Raw genomic sequence first — 18,723 nt, forward strand, 5'->3', positions numbered from 1 at the left:
GATATTTTGAAGAATGTTGGTAACCAAACAGTTTTGGTGTCCATTGACTTCCAAGTGCACTGAAATATGTATGAGGTGTATCACATGAGAGTGAGTGAATTCTGGCATAATTAAATTTTTTCTGTGAATTATCCCTTTAAGGTTTCGGAAACATCAGTTAAAATCATTACTGGCTGATTGTTTAATGACAATGCATAGCTAAAATATACATTTGCAATAAATATTTTAATAATAAATAAAAAAACGTAATAGAAAAGTACTCTCAGCTCCGTTTAGCACATTTCACCATGTGATATCCATTCTACAGATTTCCACACATTTTCTTCTGAAATCAGCTTAGTCATCAGGCTACAAAACCATAGAAGCATCACACAGTGTAATCCAGAACTGCATAAAAATAATTAATTATTTTTAAATAATTAAAAAAGAAAAATAGTTTAAAATTAGCACATGTCACTGCAGGTCATGTCAACTATAATAAAATAATAAATAAATAAAATAATTAAAAAAAGAAAAATGTTAAAAATTAGCATAAGGTCACACTGCAGGTTACATCAAATACTATAATAAAATAATTATAAAAAATATAAAAAACATTGTTTAAAATTAGTATAGCATGGCATGCTGCAGGTCATGTCAACAACTATAATTAAACAAGAATTTACAAATAATATTTAAAAAAATGTTTTAAAAGAAAATATCACGTCATGCTGCAGGTCGTGTCAACTACAGTACTATAAATTAAATAAATAAATAAATATGGTTACAAATGAGTATAGCATGTCAACTACCTGGATATAAAAAAGGTACCTTTATTATCTGCATGAGTTTCTCTCAAATATAGCCTACAGAAAATGATCTTCATCAGAACAAGATAACAGCTTTGATTGGTTTGAATTAAAGGCTCATGAATAACAGTGATGCAAATGATCAGCTGCTCGATAACTTCAAGAGATGCTCAAAACCTCATTCATACCAAAGTAAGCACTAATTTGACACTTAATTCACAGTCGGCTATAAAGAGAGCGTCAAAGGCGGAGAGAGTGAGAAAACGAACGTCACAACGCTTCCCACAGGAAATATTTGTCACCACTGGCCCATTGTAAACAGCAGGAATCAAAGAGACAGAAAGAGAAACACTAATTAGTTCGGGCCAGAGGGGGTATCATCAGTAACAATCGATAACACCGACTGAGAATTATGGGAAATGATTCAGCCAATCAGAACAGACGATTAAGATTTGAATAAATAATTAAGCCAGATAACCAAAGACACTTTGGTGGTTCCCATTTCATACACTCTTAAAAATAAAGGTGCTTCTCGATGCCATAGAAGAACCTTTTTGTCTAAATGGTTCCATAAAGAACCTTTAAGATCTGAAGAACCTATCTGTTTCAACAAAAGGTTCTTTGTGGCGAGGTAAGAAAAAGAAAAAGGTAAGAAAGAGATGGTTCTTTAAAGAACCTTTGACTGAATGGTTCTTTGTGAAACCAAAAATGGTTCTTCTATGGCATCGAGAAGCACCTTTATTTTTAAGAGTGTAAGTGCATATTGACCCCTCGATAATAAACGAACAACAGCTTATTCTGTTCCGCATACGGTGGCTTTGGCACTGTAAATCACCGGGTGAGTCATTGCTTTTCGGGAAGCTGATTCAATTTTGTAGGAGACATGATGGATGAGTCCTTAATACGCTCTGCCTGAACCCGTTTTCACCACACAGACAAATATTTGCATGCAACAACACATGCTTTCATACCTTTTAATGTATCTAATGAACCTGTTCTGCACAATATATGGCCCACACATAATCACATCCATTCCCCACGCACGGAAAACCCACTCCGATCTCAATATTGCAACCTCCTCCACAGAAGCTGTCACACACCCTGGGATCGTTCCACAGGAATCCCTGGTGGCTCGCAGTCGCCCTGACGTAACGTTCAACAACATGACACTTGTGACAGCACTTTAAATTATTCAGTTTTGCCATAACAGCTCGTGTTGAACCAGGTCATTCTCGCCCGCTTCGTAGCAAGCTTCCTCTAATGCAACAGGGTTAATTGGAGTGCCAATTCAGTCTGAAGAGCCACATACTTGACCTGAAGAACAGGGGAATGCAGTAAGCATGCTGCCTACATAGGAAGCTTACTACTTAGGGAGCATCCTAACTATCATGTAAGTGACAGATTTGGAAGCCTCTACATAAATGACGCACACAATTTAGACTGATTTGATGTTATCATGTTGCTAAGCTAACCGTGTGATGCTTAAATAAGCATAAAATATACATTTTACATATACTGGGAAAAAGAATACATATTGAATTTGTATAATATATAGTATCATCGATACTATGCAGTAATAAATTAAATCTGAATGTTGGATTCTTTTACTGAGCTGTAAAATTAAACGACAACAACATTAACATTACAATTAAAAATGAATAAATAAAGATACATTTTAAATCAAAGTTAAGGTAAGCATCCATCTGTTCTTGAGCACTACATTTTTACAATCAACTAGATGCCCCAAGAGAATAATCATATTAATAAAATATCAGAAAAAATACAGGATAAAATAATACTTTTTTTGCACAAATTATACATTTTGAATTACACACCTGCACCGTTTCAGCATTTCAGTATTAATGATAGTATGCAGTACTGAATGAAATTTGAATCTTGGATTTTCCACTGAGCTTTAAAATTAAAGCTCTTTTTTTTTCAATTAAAATACATTAAAAAAATTAAAGAAAAATACAAATAAAAGTTCAATTTAAAATAAACATTTTAAATAAATTCTATCCGCTCTTGTGTGCTAAAATTCTACATTGCTTCCTTTTCTCTTAGCTCCTTTGATTAACATCAGCTAGACGTCCCAAGCGGAGGGAATTATCATATTAATAAAATATCAGAAGAAATGCAGGAAGATAAGAAGGAAGGAAGGGGGCCGAAAGAGAGGGAGGGTAAGAAAATGGGTAATGGGTAAAGCGAGGAAGAAAAAAGAGAAAAAAAGAGGAGCTAAGCTGAGATAATAAAAGGATGAAAAAGATGAAGGTGAGCAATAGGAAGAAAAACGATGTAAATGTGTGCGTTTTGACGCTGGAGTGTAGGAATGCATCATGCGATTCCAAAAGGTCGGAGAAACAAGGTAGATGAAAAAAATGAGAGCTGAGAGGAACATTAAACATGAAAGTGTATTAAATACAGTGCGAGAAACTGGTTGAATTCAATACAGCAGCAGAGCCATTTTCAGTGGCTCAACCAATTAAAAGCCATTTACAATAAAACTAACACACACACACACAAATTCTACATTTCCGTAATGCATCTGCATGTTGTTTTGTGTGTGTGTGTTTCTGTAATTATCATTATTCTCAATGGCAATTCCTTATAGATTCTCATAAAGCATAATTTTGTCTTATGTTTTTTTGTACTACAGTATTTTTGGGGGAGGGTGTGCTTAATAGTCATGAAAATAGTGCAAAATATCACTACTACACTCCTGTTCAAAAGTTTTTTTTTAAAGTTTCTTTCTCTTTTCTTTTGAAAGGAATTAATACTTTTATTCATTAATAAGAAATGTTACTTGAACTGCATATTAGACTGATTTCTAAAGAATCATGTGAAACTGAAGACTGTAGTAATGGCTGCTGAAAATTCAGCTTTGCCATCATAGCAATAAACTACATTTTAAAATATATTAGAACCAAACACAGTAAATGAATGAATGAATGAATAAACAAGTAACTTGCTCAATGTACTGTAATTTCAAACCTATTATGTCCATAAAATGAAAATCAGTGGGGTCCAAAACAACTCCGAACCCCAAATACTTTCACTGTATGCCACAAAAGAAAGCAGACCACAGGGGTTTGGGACAACAGGATCATCTAGAGCAGATTTCTCACCGCAAATGTTTTAGAGCTCTTTCTATCTCTTTGCTTTCAGCAGTGTTACTCAACAGAAGCAGCACATAAAAGCATGGGCACAGTAGGAGGGGACTGAATCCATGACAGTGCACTCACACACATTCACACACACAGCAGGCACTCATGCATGAAACATACACACACTAGAAAATTCACACTCCAAGCCACTCTCAAACACAGGACTGTCATAATGCAGTACACAACTGCTGTTGTGTTAATACAAAATGTGATTTTAATTAATCACATGGCATTTACAGCATTTGACATCAATTGTTTAGAACTGAGAAAAAGAGCAAATATGGCAGATTTCAAATCACTCACTCCAACCGAGCAACTTCCATTGAGATGAATACTAACAGATAGACAGGTATCATAATTAAAGGGATAGTTCACCCACAAATAAAAATGTGCTAAAAATGTAATCACCCTCAGGCCATCCAAGATGTAGATGAATTTGTTTTTTTCATCAGAACAGATTTGGAGTTTTTTTTTTCTTTTTTTTTGTAATTGGATCTTCTGCAGTGAATGGGTGCCATCAGAATGAGAGACCAAACAGCTGATAAAAACATCACTATAATTCCCAAGTAATCCATACATCTCCAGTCCATCAATTAACATCTTCTAAAGTAAAAAGCTGCATGTTTGTGAGAAACTAATCCATCAAGATGTTTTTACCTTCAAACCGTGACTTCCGGCTAAAATATGAGCGCTCTATCCATAATATTGCTTTCCCCGGTGAAAAAGACGTCTTATCTGAATCAGGAGAGAAATACGCACCGATCAAGCACTGCGTAACAGTCCAAATCATTCTAAACAAATATGCTGGAGGGTTTTGATGTGGGAGGACAATAGAGGATGGACTTTTTCACTGGAGGAAGTGTCATTACAGATTATGGACTGGTATTTTGGCCAGAAGTGACAGTTTAAGGTTAAAGTGCCTTGGATGATGGATTTGTATCTAACAAACATGCAGCTTTTCACTTCACAAGATGTTAATTGATGGACTGGAGTCGTGTGGATTATTGTGATGTTTTTATCAGCTGTTTAGACTCTCATTATGACGGCACCCATTCACTGCAGTGTATCCGTTGGTGAGCAAGTGATATAATGCTAAATGCTTCTTTTCCGATGAATAAACAAACTCTTCTACATCTTGGATGGCCTGAGGGTGAGTACATTTTCAGCTAATTTTAATTTTTGGGTGAACTATTCCTTTAAGAAATGATTTAGGTCAACTTATTTGTCTAGACACTTCACCAAGCAGAAACTTCACTGGCATTTTTTCCCAAAGATCCTTATGCATTTAATTCAGGCAGGTCCTTGAGAACAATTATAAGGTGAGTGGATAACATGAATTTAATATTAGCCCGGGGACAACTGAACAGTCAAGCATTTCTGATCCTTCTGACATATTTTCCTCTGATATATTCTGAGCTAAACAGCAGCACGGCTAATGGCATGTTCTTGTAGTGCATGTTTGTGCAGCATATGGGACCTGCGCTTCGGCACAGACCACAGATTAAAATGTCACCCTCCTCCCTCTTCCACGGTTTGAGAGCCGGGCTTAATGACACCTGGAACCCTCCTTCGCCCTGAGCGCACCCTCTCTTCAACTCTCACTCGACCCTTTTCTCTCTCTCTCTCTCTTGCATAACAGCAGAGACAACAATGTCAAAGGCGTAATCGCAGTGTGTCAGAGTCATCCTGAGATCTGCATTATCTCAAACGGTCCGACTAATTACAGGACACGGTCTAATCTCTGCTACCAGATAATAATAGAGCAGGAAGTGAAGGGGGGAGACGCAGCATGTTCTGACTGACTTCTAATACAAATATATAAGATGTGGAGTCTCTTCACAAAGATGTATAATTAATGATGTTAAAACTGTAAGGCAGGCGATTTAGCATAGTGGGAAGTATTATCTAGGATTTGTTCTTTTAGCATTTGGATAAAATAGGATTAGTTAAGTCTAACCTACTGAAAAAGGGATAAATTCTTGCATTATTTACTCACCCTCATGTCGTTCCAAATCTGGATGCAGTTATTTTGTTCTGTGGAACACAAGATAAGAAATTTTGAAGATTTTTCCCATACAAGGACCGTGTGAAAAGAAGTGCAGAATAGGAGAAGGTTATTAGAGAATAGTTACATTTCAGTCTGGTCCTTACAGAAAACTATCAAATCATTTTTACTATACTTGAAATATAGTACATGAGTTATACTATACAGGTCAATCAATATGGTATCTTAAAATAATAATAATTTATACTTTTACTCAGCGATGATGCATTAAATTGATCAAAAGTGACAGTAAAGGCGATTAGATTGTTTAAAAATGTTTTCAACATTGATAATAATAAAATGTTTCTTGAGCTGCAAATCAGCATATTAACTATTATTATTATTATTATTAGAATGATTTCTGAATGATCATATGTGACAGTAATGATCGCTGAAAATGCAGCTTTGCCATCACAGGAATAAGTTACATTTTAAAATATATTAAAATACAAAACAATTAATTTAAATTGTAATAACATTTCATATTGTTTTGTTGCATTTTTGATCAGATAAATGCAGCCTTGGTGAGCTTAAGACACTTCTTTCAAAACATTAGACAAAAATCTTACTGACCCCAAACTTTTAAACAGTATTTTACAAAATTATTTTAAATAAAGAGAAACTTGTTTTAGACAATATGTACTCAATTATCTTTAAAAAATAGTTTATCATTCATTTATACAGTAATTGTAAAGTCAAAAGAATTTAAAACTGACAAAGTGAGAAGATAAACACTGCTGTTAATTGGCCAAGTGGATATGATTATTGATTAAGGATCTCATAATCAAACATTTGTTAGGCTTGTTATTATTGCAAGCAGACTAGCTTGACCAGAGCAGCTATGAAGGGTACTAGCCAAAATCAGCATATCTACAATGTACCTTGTAGTTCGCAATTTGTTCATTATTTTCAGCTAATTTTAATTTTTGGGTGAACTATTCCTTTAAGAAATGATTTAGGTCAACTTATTTGTCTAGACACTTCACCAAGCAGAAACTTCACTGGCATTTTTTCCCAAAGATCCTTATGCATTTAATTCAGGCAGGTCCTTGAGAACAATTATAAGGTGAGTGGATAACATGAATTTAATATTAGCCCGGGGACAACTGAACAGTCAAGCATTTCTGATCCTTCTGACATATTTTCCTCTGATATATTCTGAGCTAAACAGCAGCACGGCTAATGGCATGTTCTTGTAGTGCATGTTTGTGCAGCATATGGGACCTGCGCTTCGGCACAGACCACAGATTAAAATGTCACCCTCCTCCCTCTTCCACGGTTTGAGAGCCGGGCTTAATGACACCTGGAACCCTCCTTCGCCCTGAGCGCACCCTCTCTTCAACTCTCACTCGACCCTTTTCTCTCTCTCTCTCTCTTGCATAACAGCAGAGACAACAATGTCAAAGGCGTAATCGCAGTGTGTCAGAGTCATCCTGAGATCTGCATTATCTCAAACGGTCCGACTAATTACAGGACACGGTCTAATCTCTGCTACCAGATAATAATAGAGCAGGAAGTGAAGGGGGGAGACGCAGCATGTTCTGACTGACTTCTAATACAAATATATAAGATGTGGAGTCTCTTCACAAAGATGTATAATTAATGATGTTAAAACTGTAAGGCAGGCGATTTAGCATAGTGGGAAGTATTATCTAGGATTTGTTCTTTTAGCATTTGGATAAAATAGGATTAGTTAAGTCTAACCTACTGAAAAAGGGATAAATTCTTGCATTATTTACTCACCCTCATGTCGTTCCAAATCTGGATGCAGTTATTTTGTTCTGTGGAACACAAGATAAGAAATTTTGAAGATTTTTCCCATACAAGGACCGTGTGAAAAGAAGTGCAGAATAGGAGAAGGTTATTAGAGAATAGTTACATTTCAGTCTGGTCCTTACAGAAAACTATCAAATCATTTTTACTATACTTGAAATATAGTACATGAGTTATACTATACAGGTCAATCAATATGGTATCTTAAAATAATAATAATTTATACTTTTACTCAGCGATGATGCATTAAATTGATCAAAAGTGACAGTAAAGGCGATTAGATTGTTTAAAAATGTTTTCAACATTGATAATAATAAAATGTTTCTTGAGCTGCAAATCAGCATATTAACTATTATTATTATTATTATTAGAATGATTTCTGAATGATCATATGTGACAGTAATGATCGCTGAAAATGCAGCTTTGCCATCACAGGAATAAGTTACATTTTAAAATATATTAAAATACAAAACAATTAATTTAAATTGTAATAACATTTCATATTGTTTTGTTGCATTTTTGATCAGATAAATGCAGCCTTGGTGAGCTTAAGACACTTCTTTCAAAACATTAGACAAAAATCTTACTGACCCCAAACTTTTAAACAGTATTTTACAAAATTATTTTAAATAAAGAGAAACTTGTTTTAGACAATATGTACTCAATTATCTTTAAAAAATAGTTTATCATTCATTTATACAGTAATTGTAAAGTCAAAAGAATTTAAAACTGACAAAGTGAGAAGATAAACACTGCTGTTAATTGGCCAAGTGGATATGATTATTGATTAAGGATCTCATAATCAAACATTTGTTAGGCTTGTTATTATTGCAAGCAGACTAGCTTGACCAGAGCAGCTATGAAGGGTACTAGCCAAAATCAGCATATCTACAATGTACCTTGTAGTTCGCAATTTGTTCATTTGAGATGGCCACCAGCTGATCCAATTTAGCTGGTCTTGGCTGGTGTTTCAGCAGTGTTCATAAATGGCTGATTTAAAGGTCCCATATTGTCAAAACTGAAATTTCCTGGCTTTTTTCATGATAACTGAGGTCTAGGTGCTATGTAACTACCATATAAGTTTCAAAACAGTCAGTCCACAGTAAAATTCACACAGCCTGCATAAAGAGTGTCTATCTAGTCATGATGATGTATATACGTTTCAATTTCAGCAGGCAACTATTTTTACAGCTACATTATTGTTCCAGCCACAATTAATATGGGACCTTTAAATGTCGACCCAATGACTCAAAAAGACAAAACAAAGCTATATATGAAAATCTTTATAAATTCCCTGCTTTGATATTTAATATGAAAATACAAGCTATTTTTAATATGCTGAAAGGAGGGTGACGACAGGGTTGTGGCTCTAGATCCTTTCTGGGAAACTATGAGCACATCTGAAATGCCAGCGTTGGGCGGACTTATCCAAGGCCCAAAGATCAATGAGTCAGATCTCATCAGCCTGCAGTGAATAAAAACACACTGAAAAGAGCCTCACTTCCCACTCCATAGCTTAGACTAGGCTTAAAGAAAGGCAGTCTCTTCAGATACTGCAGGCGTGAGAGAATATCTGGGATGCTTCTTTAAAAGGTTCCATATAGGTCAATGGATTTCAGTGTCTGTTTTAAGTGCTAGAGTTAGAGATTACACTGCACTGGTCTTACAACGCTTCGACTGACAGCAGCCTAAAGGCTGTCAAAGAGGTTAAATGCAACATTTCTTATCATGTTTCTTTAAGATGTCCTGGTGCTTTCATCAGCCAGCAAAAGCTTTCAACTTTGGCCCAGGGTCTGTCTGTTATAACATAAGAAAAGTCATTTTCCTAATCTTATTGGAGTCTGTTTTTCTTTAAAAACATTCCAAAATCATCAAAACAAAATATATTTAAAAAAGGGGCAAAATTACATCAGACTTGTTTTTAGGTAATATCTTAAATTTAATTTATTTTTTCCTACCCATTGGCAAATAATCTGTTCCTGTTTTCATCATAAACCTCACTAGTTTAGTACATTTATGGTTTAAAAAAACAATATTCCAATAGAGTAATAAAAGTAATTCAAAATGTATTCTAAATATATAATAAAAGCCTTAATATCTGAGCAAAAAAAAAAAAGTATGCAGTATTGCTTTTTGCTTCTTAGATGTTTTTTTTTGTGTGTGTGAAATATCTTACAGTATGGCTGTTTTGAGAAGTTTTCACACCACACTGCAATCATCCAAACAGAATGAAAAAACACTCCCAACCTCATAAACGCTCAGCCAGTACACCACATTCAGTTTGGCAGTGATTTTAAGACACGTCTGACTGCTTATCCCTTAATAACATCTTCATCTAATTCTGCTATGCCTATTTTCCATCCTGATATTAAGGATACACACTATAAACAGTACAGCAAAGGAATAACAAATGGATTTCTGAATGTTACAGTACATTTAAACCTCAAGAATTCACACCTTAACTAAAACCCAAAGGATTCACGAAACAGAAATATGCATGTATCTATCGAAACGAGACGGCGTGATAGCACAGCCGGTGACTCAGACTCTCGGCTCATAAATCAGAGTGGATGAGCATCAAGTGGAAATCTGCAGATCGCTCATGATTATCATACAAACACTGTACAGACCAGGCTCTCCATGCTGACCCAGTGGCCCTGAAAACATTCAGTCTAAAAATGACTCAGAAACACAAAAAAAAAAAGAAGAAAGAAAGACCAGGAAGAACCCATTACATAAGTCATACAAAGTTATTCCGAGAAGAAAAGAATATTTATTGCAACACAGCGACCTAGTTATTTATAAATAAAAAACAAGGGGGGAAAAAAGGATTTATAAACAACAAAAACGAATAAAAATGCCAAAAACACACAGTAAAATTATTAACATTTGAACTAGAATTAAAATAAAAATCGAAACTGAAATTATTAACAAACTACAATAGCATCTCAATGAAGCTAAAATATTACTGACATATGGCGAGTAAATTATTACATAATTCACATTGAGGGGTTCAAAACTGCAATCTTCTAGTTACCAGCTCAGATCTTATCAAAAGAGCATGTTTCGTTTCACACTTGGAAGGATTATTCAGAGAAAACCACTACAAATGCATGATGTGGCCAAGCTGAAAAAAAATGCCAAAAACACACAGTAAAATTATTAACATTTGAACTAGAATTAAAATAAAAATCGAAACTGAAATTATTAACAAACTACAATAGCATCTCAATGAAGCTAAAATATTACTGACATATGGCGAGTAAATTATTACATAATTCACATTGAGGGGTTCAAAACTGCAATCTTCTAGTTACCAGCTCAGATCTTATCAAAAGAGCATGTTTCGTTTCACACTTGGAAGGATTATTCAGAGAAAACCACTACAAATGCATGATGTGGCCAAGCTGAAAAGATTTTAAAAGTAGTGCAGGTTGAGAGCAGGAGTACTTCCTTTTCTGTAGTGTGTCGGAGTGGGCCGGAGTATACTATTGATCCTGTGTGTATTCACAGAACATGGACCACCTTCAGATTTAGCTTTTGAACAGCTCAGTGGTCATGACCCAGTGTCTGAAGGAGAGGAGATTACCAGAGACCGCCTTCACAAGGTGCAAAAGTCCCCCGGACAATGTGAGCACAAAGCGTGCACGTTATTCCAAACTGTGTTGAGAAAGACTAGCTTTTGACATAAATAGCCATTTCTTTGACAGTCAACGAATTGCAATGTGACAATGATTTGAATTCGGCTTTGGCTGACAATTATTCTACAGCACAACACCTCTTTCTTTGCTCAAAACACTATAATTTACAGGCTATAATAGCAGTAACAACTGCCACAGGGCAATGACTAATTCCTTTGCAAATGAGCAGTTTCTTCCTGCAGGGCAGCCCATTTTAACAGCGTCCACATCTGAAGTCTGAATACTGTCTGATTACTCCAATGCAGATTGCTTTAATTTGAATTCAAGGCAGTTTAGAGGCCCTTTTGTTTATGTTGATAGAGACAGACCCTAGAGCATTGACTCCAAGATTTGAAGGCCAACAGAATATTTGCAATATTTCTGACATAGCTGCTCATTTTCAAACAATTTATTTACAGAAACTTGGGAGTAAATATATTAAAATTATATAATAAAATAATTATAAATAATTCATTATTTATAGTTAAGACATACAGTGGTGTGAAAAAGTGTTGGCCCCCTTCCTGAGTTCTTATTTTTTTGCATGTTTGTCACACTTTAATGTTTCAGATCATCAAACAAATTTAAATATTAGTAAAAGATAACACAAGTGAACACACCATGCAGTTTTTAAATGAAGGTTTTTATTATTAAGGGAAAACAAAATCCAAAAATACATGGCCCTGTGTGAAGAAGTGTTTGCCCCCCTGTTAAAACTGGTTTATCACACCTGAGTTCAATTTCTCTAGCCACACCCAGGCCTGATTACTGCCACACCTGTTCGCAATCAAGAAATCTCTTAAATAGGAACTGCCTGACAAAGTGAAGTAGACGACGAGGGCGGTTGGCGACACTAGGATGTGACTGGAGCAGAGATGGAAGGAAGTGACGTAGGATCAGGAAGTGAGCTGGACATAGAGGATGAATGTATTGGCGGGGAGAAAGGAGGTAAAAATGGAAATTGGAGAAATCAGGAAGGGAGCCAACACTTTTTCACACCACTGTATATAAATCTAAAAAATATTAATTAAAAAAAAAATTTCATTACATTTGATTATATTAATTTCCATGACCTTTCCCAGTCTAGAAATCAAACTTTTAAAACTCCAGATCATGAGAACCATGGTTTTAGAAAAAAGGGGAACAAATTAAGGGAACAAATAATAACAAATATGATTTCAGCTAAAATGTGATTTTAGCTGATTCTAAACCTAGTTTTGTCTCATTTTAAATAATTTTAAGTGTGCTGACGCCCCCTAGTGGGTCCCAGCCCCCTGATTGAGAACCACTGCCCTACAAGTTCATCTACGAAGACTTTCACCAATTAATTGGTCATAATTAATCAAAAAAAGATTAATATGTTCAGCATACAGTATGTTGATTACTCATGCATTAACATTAATATTGCATAACTCAAAACTATGTATGAGAGTGTCTTATCATGCCATTAACGTGTTGTGTCGGTTTAGGATTCTGTCTACCGTTCTCTGTTACATCGGTCATTTCTACTCAGCATGCAAAGCCGTTTGCACAGATCTACCTGCCCTGCATACTGAACAGCCACTCGTTCAGGCTTATGACACACACATATAAATGCACCGAGGTAAAGGAATGCCATCCCATTCATCACTTCAATCCATGACTGAATGCTTTACGTCTACAGCTGGATTTAGACAAGGTCATTTCAATGCCCTCTATCTACAAGGAATGACAGCTGCAAAGTTTTTCTGCTCGAATGCAACAATCACAATCCATTCTGCATGTGAACATTAAGGATGCAATGACTCACAGCATCCCTGAGGCACCAGGCCCAGATGTTAGCGTGAGAAGGTGAACTTCTTGCCATCTTATGAATTATGACAGACGTGATACACATGAGAGCTAAACAGACACGAGTTATGTAATAACAGGTCTGTAGTCAAGACTATAGCGGTCAATCAATATGAGCTTTTCATAAATAATAATGAAATCAAGCCACTGTGTTGTCTTAGAGTAACGTGTTAATTTAACTCCTGTGGTGGCTGAATCATACTCTTGGTTACAAGACTGCCAGTCTGTTTTCCAATGACGATATAATTCACCATGACACAGGAACACCAAGGGCAGCACGAGTCAGTCACAGATGATTGACAGATTGAGTCTCGTGCATATTTGCCTGTTGCAAGCGTATCAGCGGTGAAGGACGGTGCCAATGCCTTGATCTACAGACGAGAAGATGACTTGTTAGGCTGCCTTGCTGGAAAATCCATCTTAGGTTGCAGGGTCTCAAGCTGGTCTAACATGGTCTAAGTTGATCATTAGCACTGACAAGACTATCTTAGACCAGGAAAGCGGCCTAAGGTGGTCAAGATGGCTTTAAGAATAAGATGGAAGTTTTAAATGGATTTTACAACAGCATTCTCATATTTTTGCTTAGGAAATAAACAGTTTACTGTGAGACCTAGTCTTAGAAGAGTAATTAACCAAATGAATTAATAATTGAATATATTAAGTAAGTTGTGGGACCCCTTACAGGGATAATTCACTGAAAAGAAATGTTTAACTTTCCCTTGCTGAACATAAAAACTGAAATTCTGAAAAATGCTTTAGGTGATTGAACATGTAAAACATGCAGAAGCACCATAATAGTACAATGACAATAGTATTGTGTGAGGAACAGATTAACATTTAGGTTATTCGCTATAGCGTTCACTTCCATTGAGCTGATTATTGAGTCACTGATATGAGAGCCCTATCTGTAATACAAATGATTCACTGGAAGATTCAACACGCATGACATTCTGAATTCGGTTCTGTAGCCTACTCTAAAAATGTTTTCATTAAACAGGGATTCACTTTCGTTACGTTCCTCACATTCTGTATCGCATGGCTCTCAAAGACTTTTAAGATACTTTAAAAATATATATTTTTATGAGGCTTGACATCTTCAGTCACCAGTCATTTGCATATAGATCTGTTGTTTTCCGCAAAATATATACAGTCATACAGGTCTGGAACAAAATGAGGGAAAGGGAACGATGACAGAAATGTCATTTTGGGGTGAATTGTCATTTTAATGTGAATATCAATGTACTGAATATTCGCAGATAAATGGAACAGTAACGCTAAAAAAAATGCATTCGTTTTCGGGACGTCGGTCTTCTAAATGACCGGTTAGCTTAGACAAATATCACGGCTGACCTTTCCTTTCTCGCATGAATGAGAGTTGAGATCAGATCCCCACGCGGCGTTTTATAACTTCAGAGCTCTGAAGCCACACGTACGAATGCAGAGCTGAACTGACGGGCTTCCTGCGGTGCAAAACCCTAAAACGAGTTCAGATAAAAGCAGACACTCACCTAACTTTGGCTGCCACCGAAGAAATCGCATCATTTCTCAGATTCTTCCTTTTGGACACTGCAGTTCCCATGCTGGCATGGAAACGACGCTTGCAAGAAAACAGCACATTCCAGATGTCAAAGCATTGGAGAAAACGCGTGAAAAAAAAAAATGGAACGGGTTGGTTTTGGGATGCGGATCCTTTTGCGTTCACATGAAGGTCTGTTTATAGCATAACGCAAAATTTCTGGAGGTGATGCGGGACAGAGGATGCTGCCGTCTCCTCTTGCTTGTGTCAACTAGTTAAAGAAAAAACACGCAAAAGTTTTAATGACTTTATATTTAATGTGAATTCAACATTGAAAGTTAATGTGAATAAAAACATTGTAAGTTAGGCTACTAATCATAACACTTTCATTGTACAGAAAGAGAGCAAAGAACATTTACATTATCAAAGAACATTTTCACTGACAGCCTAGAGTTCAAGCGCTCTCAAAAACTCTCATTAAAATCACTGAAGCTGTTTACATTGTGAAATGAATATCGTACTTATTTATACACACATCTGCACTTTGTTGTTTCTAATGAGAGAATTCGCCAGAGAGGTTTTCAGTCAGCGAGCGAGTGAACCAAACACCGCATTTTAGCGATGACTCATCGGAACACCTCTGATTGGCCATTGCATTCATAAGCTCAACAGAATCGTGTGCGATTGGTTATAAGGCAGCGCTGTACAAACGCGTCTGCCTCTGGCTCAGCGCCAGCCAGCGAACATAAATAATATAAATAGCATAAATACCGCACTCAGGGCCGTCATGCACTCATTTTTTTTGAGGAGGCACGAGTGTGTGTGTGTGGGGGGGTCATGTGAAACACAGCAGCCACAATAGAACTTATGTTCTTAAGTTTTATTTATTTATTTTTTCATTTTTATTCGAAACATTCCCAAACGCATTAACTATATCATGAAATATCTCGATTCTCACGGCAGCGCTGTACAAACGCGTCTGCCTCTGGCTCAGCGCCAGCCAGCGAATGCAGATTTGAATTTAGCAGCTGATAATATGACGCGCTGAACGATTTAATCACGCTGGTGTGATTGCATCAAATATAGAAAATATTATTTGGCTATTTTTTGTCTTTTGGAAGCTGCATTCAAAATCCACTTGGCTCAAAAATCTGATCCAGAATCATAATGTTTTAAGGGCCTGGTATAGTTATAGTTATATATAGATATTTATCTATCCATTCATCCATCTCTCTGTACTCTATCCATCCATCTGTCCATTCGTTCATCTATCTATCTATCTATCTATCTATCTATCTGTCTATCTGTCACAATGCATGCATCCATCCATCCATCCCCTGTCTATCGTCTGTCCGTCTGCCCATCCATCCATCCCCATGTCCATCTGTCTCTGAGCGCTGTACAAACGCGTCTGCCTCTGGCTCAGCGCCAGCCAGCGAATGCAGATTTGAATTTAGCAGCTGATAATATGACGCGCTGAACGATTTAATCACGCTGGTGTGATTGCATCAAATATAGAAAATATTATTTGGCTATTTTTTGTCTTTTGGAAGCTGCATTCAAAATCCACTTGGCTCAAGAATCTGATCGAATCTGATCCAGAATCATAATGTTTTAAGGGCCTGGTATAGTTATAGTTATATATAGATATTTATCTATCCACTCATCCATCTCTCTGTACTCTATCCATCCATCTGTCCATTCGTTCATCTATCTATCTATCTATCTATCTGTCACAATGCATGCATCCATCCATCCATCCCCTGTCTATCGTCTGTCCGTCTGCCCATCCATCCATCCCCATGTCCATCTGTCCGTCTATCTATCTATACTCCATCAATACATTTATCATATATCTTCTATCTATCCATCATCTATCCAAATTCTGTCTATCCATTCATCCAACCATTTGTCATCTATCCACCCATCCATCCTTTTATCATCCATACATCTTCCCATACTCTCTGTATATCTATCCATCTACACATCTGTCCAGCTATCTATACCCTATTAGTTCATTTATCATCTATCTTCTATCCATCCATCCATATTCTATCTGTTCATCCACCCATTTATCATCTATCCATCCATCCATTCACCCATCTATCTACCCATCCATCCATCCATCTTTCCTCTGTCTATACATCCATTTATAATTTATCAACTTTCCATACATACATACTCTATCTATCTATCCATCCAGCCATCCATCTATAAAGGCTATACATCCATTTATCATCTATCCATCCACCCACATTCTCCATCCATCCATCCTCTATGTATCCATCCATTTTTTAAATCTATTTATGGCGTAAAAAGTTTAATATAACTTAAAAGAATGCTTCAAGTGGTAATGGCGAATGTTAATTGGTATTGTCAAAAATCTTATTCGCTATGACTGAATCAACCTGCCTACCATAGGTTAGATCAATTCAAGCAGAAATAGCTCACTGATCTATCCAATTCGTTAAATAAAAATCTTCACCTCACTTTTCCACATTTGCATATGTGTGTGTAACTTCTCAGGTTTTCAGACAATGCATGTAACTGTATCATCATGCACACTCACACAGGCACATACACGCACACGTGTGGATTATAGCTGTGTGCCCTCGCTCCATAACAGCCTGTTAACTATCTGCGGTTGCCTCTCTGAAGCAGACAGACAGATGAACTGTTCCTCTGCTGTAGGACAGCTAGACAAACAAGTGCAGAAAGAACGGGCTTTAGTGTAGCAGCATCAGTAGAATCTAGATCCAAACGAAATATGCATTAGTGACTCAACTGTATACACTCAATCAATCATCTGATAAGGGTCACAAACGTGTTTTTTTTACCTATATTCTGTTTAGGCAAACACATGGTCTGTTTGTGTCATATAGGCAGACAGATGGAAAGAAGCAGAAGTCAGTTGGATTGAAGAACAGTAGGCTATATATTACAGTGCTTCTGGGTTTTTGCTGTGGTCGACGCCGTTTTTTTTAAGTAAATAATCTGTGGTATAGCCCTGGGCTGAGAGTGTGTGCGTGGCGGGACTGCCGATGAAGGGAAGAAAAACAGAAATGAAAGAATGACAAAATGCCCTTTCTTTAACACAAGCACCGAGACGTGCAGCAGTACGTACAGCATGTACTGGCGATAAAGCCGATAGAATTGGTTAATTATCCCCACACAGACTTCAGTGGATGTTCACATCAGGCACAGCTAAGCGTTACAGATTAATTATTCAAAAAATTTATTAAAAATAATTCCCCACCTCTGCATAATAGACTTCTTTTCCAACTGAATAAAACATATTGTTTACTACTGGCAACATTGTCTGAAGCCTGAAGTTTTGGCAAGAAATGTCCTCTGAGAAGACAAATGTAAAATGAAAAAACTCATCACCTAATGCACACACACAGACCAAACCGGCTTGACATTGAATTTGTGCTTTTTTTGTCTTATTCTTTCAGATGATGATGATGAGGATGAAGAGGGAATTGGTGAAGCAATATGTTCCTCCGGACAGGATGCCCTCATCTGTGCTCTGGACAAAGTCTCTCTTTTTCCTCTCTCTCTCACACACCTGGATCATTTCGAGGGGGGCGCTGTTGTTCCCATCATTCACTGTCTGTTCCAACACAAATAACCTAACAAGGTCAGCCAAAACACTCGTACTCCATTACTCCGCTGGCTCATTGTGTGCCACTGCTACATCACATTTGTGTATCGACAGTCGCTAATAACGGCATGTGAAATCTCATAAACTCCCACTGACACCAGCAAGGAGAGCAATCCTTAAACCCTGTTGTGATAATTGCAACAGAGAGACCCTTATCTTCGCCGCTTTGCATTATTTGAAACTTAATTTGAATAATGCAGTAATTGGTAATCGTGTAGGTACAACAGGCAAATGATCTAATTCAAATTGGCACAGCGTCTGTTT

At 36.7% G+C, this 18,723-nt stretch overlaps 1 protein-coding gene across 1 annotated transcript in view; it reads right to left on the minus strand.

Annotated features, from left to right (window-relative positions):
* The window catches only part of LOC107739731 (NMDA receptor synaptonuclear signaling and neuronal migration factor-like), a 35,121-nt gene extending 20,078 nt beyond the window's left edge, over positions 1–15,043 (minus strand). Inside the window, exons 1-3 of the mRNA XM_016551933.1 lie at positions 14,788–15,043; positions 14,713–14,722; positions 13,482–13,650 (exon numbers count right to left, since the gene is read on the minus strand). Coding sequence (XP_016407419.1) covers positions 13,482–13,650; positions 14,713–14,722; positions 14,788–14,858 — 250 coding nt within the window. The 5' untranslated portion in view covers positions 14,859–15,043. The remainder of the gene's footprint in view (positions 1–13,481; positions 13,651–14,712; positions 14,723–14,787) is intronic.
* Positions 15,044–18,723: the final 3,680 nt, after the last annotated feature.

The sequence above is a fragment of the Sinocyclocheilus rhinocerous genome, unplaced genomic scaffold (genome assembly GCF_001515625.1).
Source record: "Sinocyclocheilus rhinocerous isolate Xijiao unplaced genomic scaffold, SAMN03320098_v1.1 scaffold585, whole genome shotgun sequence".
Classification (NCBI taxonomy): domain Eukaryota; kingdom Metazoa; phylum Chordata; class Actinopteri; order Cypriniformes; family Cyprinidae; genus Sinocyclocheilus; species Sinocyclocheilus rhinocerous.